The sequence below is a fragment of the Uloborus diversus genome, chromosome 4 (genome assembly GCF_026930045.1).
Source record: "Uloborus diversus isolate 005 chromosome 4, Udiv.v.3.1, whole genome shotgun sequence".
Taxonomy (NCBI): domain Eukaryota; kingdom Metazoa; phylum Arthropoda; class Arachnida; order Araneae; family Uloboridae; genus Uloborus; species Uloborus diversus.
Genome location: NC_072734.1, coordinates 130112905 through 130114330, shown reverse-complemented (window position 1 = coordinate 130114330; position 1426 = coordinate 130112905). Strand labels below are relative to the sequence as shown.

Below are 1426 nucleotides of genomic sequence, written 5' to 3'. Positions count from 1 at the left end.
TTTCAATAAAGCAAACTTTCATTTATTTCACGTTTCAAAAACGATGCTCATGATGCTTGCAGCATTTGAATACACGTGTCTAAAAATGCGTTTCAGTACTGCATGAATGAATTCTACGCCATGCAAGAAGAAATATACCAAAGAATTATTTAAATAACATTCTGACTCTGGGAAAAAATGACGTTCAGATGGAAATAAGGTTTGAAATACTTGTCGCATCAAAGGTGCAAAAAAATGTACACGCCCAACGTATGAATACGTACAACATCAAAAAAACTTGACCAAGGTCGCTATCACGGTATAAAAACATCTCGTCTTAGATCCTTAAACCACACTCGCCAGACGCAAAGCACCGCAATGGCCTTCCTATCTGTTTTAATCGCCTTCTTCATGGGAATCATCGCTCTATCCAATGCTGAACCAGTAATAGTGTCGCCATTTCTCAGCAACCAGGTTTTGTTGGAATCGCCGAAACCTTATGAATTTGGTTACGACTTTGGTGATGGACTGGGCATGACTCAACAAAGACGTGAATCAGCCGATGGTACTGGTCGCGTACAAGGCAGCTACAGCTACTTGGATCCACTCGGAGTTGCAAGAAAGGTTGAGTACAAAGCTGATGCTGGTGGATTTAAAGCTACCATACATAGCAACGAACCTGGTTTGAACAGCCATAATGCTGCGGATGCTACCTACTTTGTCCAACCACCACCACCTGCTGCTTTGGTACGTAAAGCAGGTTTATTTGTTCCAGTTGTGCCAGCCTTTAAATAGTACCTTACCTTCTATGTTCCCATGAAAAAGAAGATTCTACCGATAAAGATGCCATATTGGAAAAAAATGTTAAATTGAACTGAAACTTAATTTTAATTGCTTGCATCACTAACATCAATTCTCAGTATCATACTGTTGCTATAAACTGTTTTAATAACACATTTTTCGTAATGAATGACTGAAGGCATTGACTATCAAATAACTGATCAAATTAGCCGGAAAGTAATGTGATGCAAAAATTGCACTTTTACTTAAAAATTTTGAAATATGTGTATACCCGAGATAAAACGAAAACGTTTTTAATAAAATATTAAAATATGTTTTTGATCTTGTTTATTTTCTCTTCAAATACTTAAACTTTTAAATACATTTACATAATTACAGGACAAATAGATGATTATTTTGCTCTTAGTTGATCCAAATTGGAAGAAAATTGTGAATAATGTAGGAGGACTTAGTCACGGAAAAGAAGATAACTACAAATGTGATTTTTCCTAACGAATATGCCCCTTAGAAACTGCATGCATTTGAATACGATAACAAGGACTTCCTTTTTTTTCTTATTTCGTAGGACTGAGTGTTTATTTATGACTAGTTGAGGAAGTTTGACACTTGAAAAATTACTAAAATTTAAAGTATATTGAAAAAGTTA

The 1426-nt window shown here is 35.4% G+C and overlaps 1 protein-coding gene across 1 annotated transcript; it reads left to right on the top strand.

Moving 5' to 3' along the window:
• Nucleotides 1-340: 340 nt before the first annotated feature.
• On the top strand, nt 341-1075 carry LOC129221291 (cuticle protein 10.9-like). Its single transcript, XM_054855750.1, has one exon. The coding sequence runs from the start codon at nt 358-360 to the stop codon at nt 772-774; it is 417 nt and encodes a 138-aa protein (XP_054711725.1). The 5' UTR covers nt 341-357; the 3' UTR covers nt 775-1075.
• Nucleotides 1076-1426: the final 351 nt, after the last annotated feature.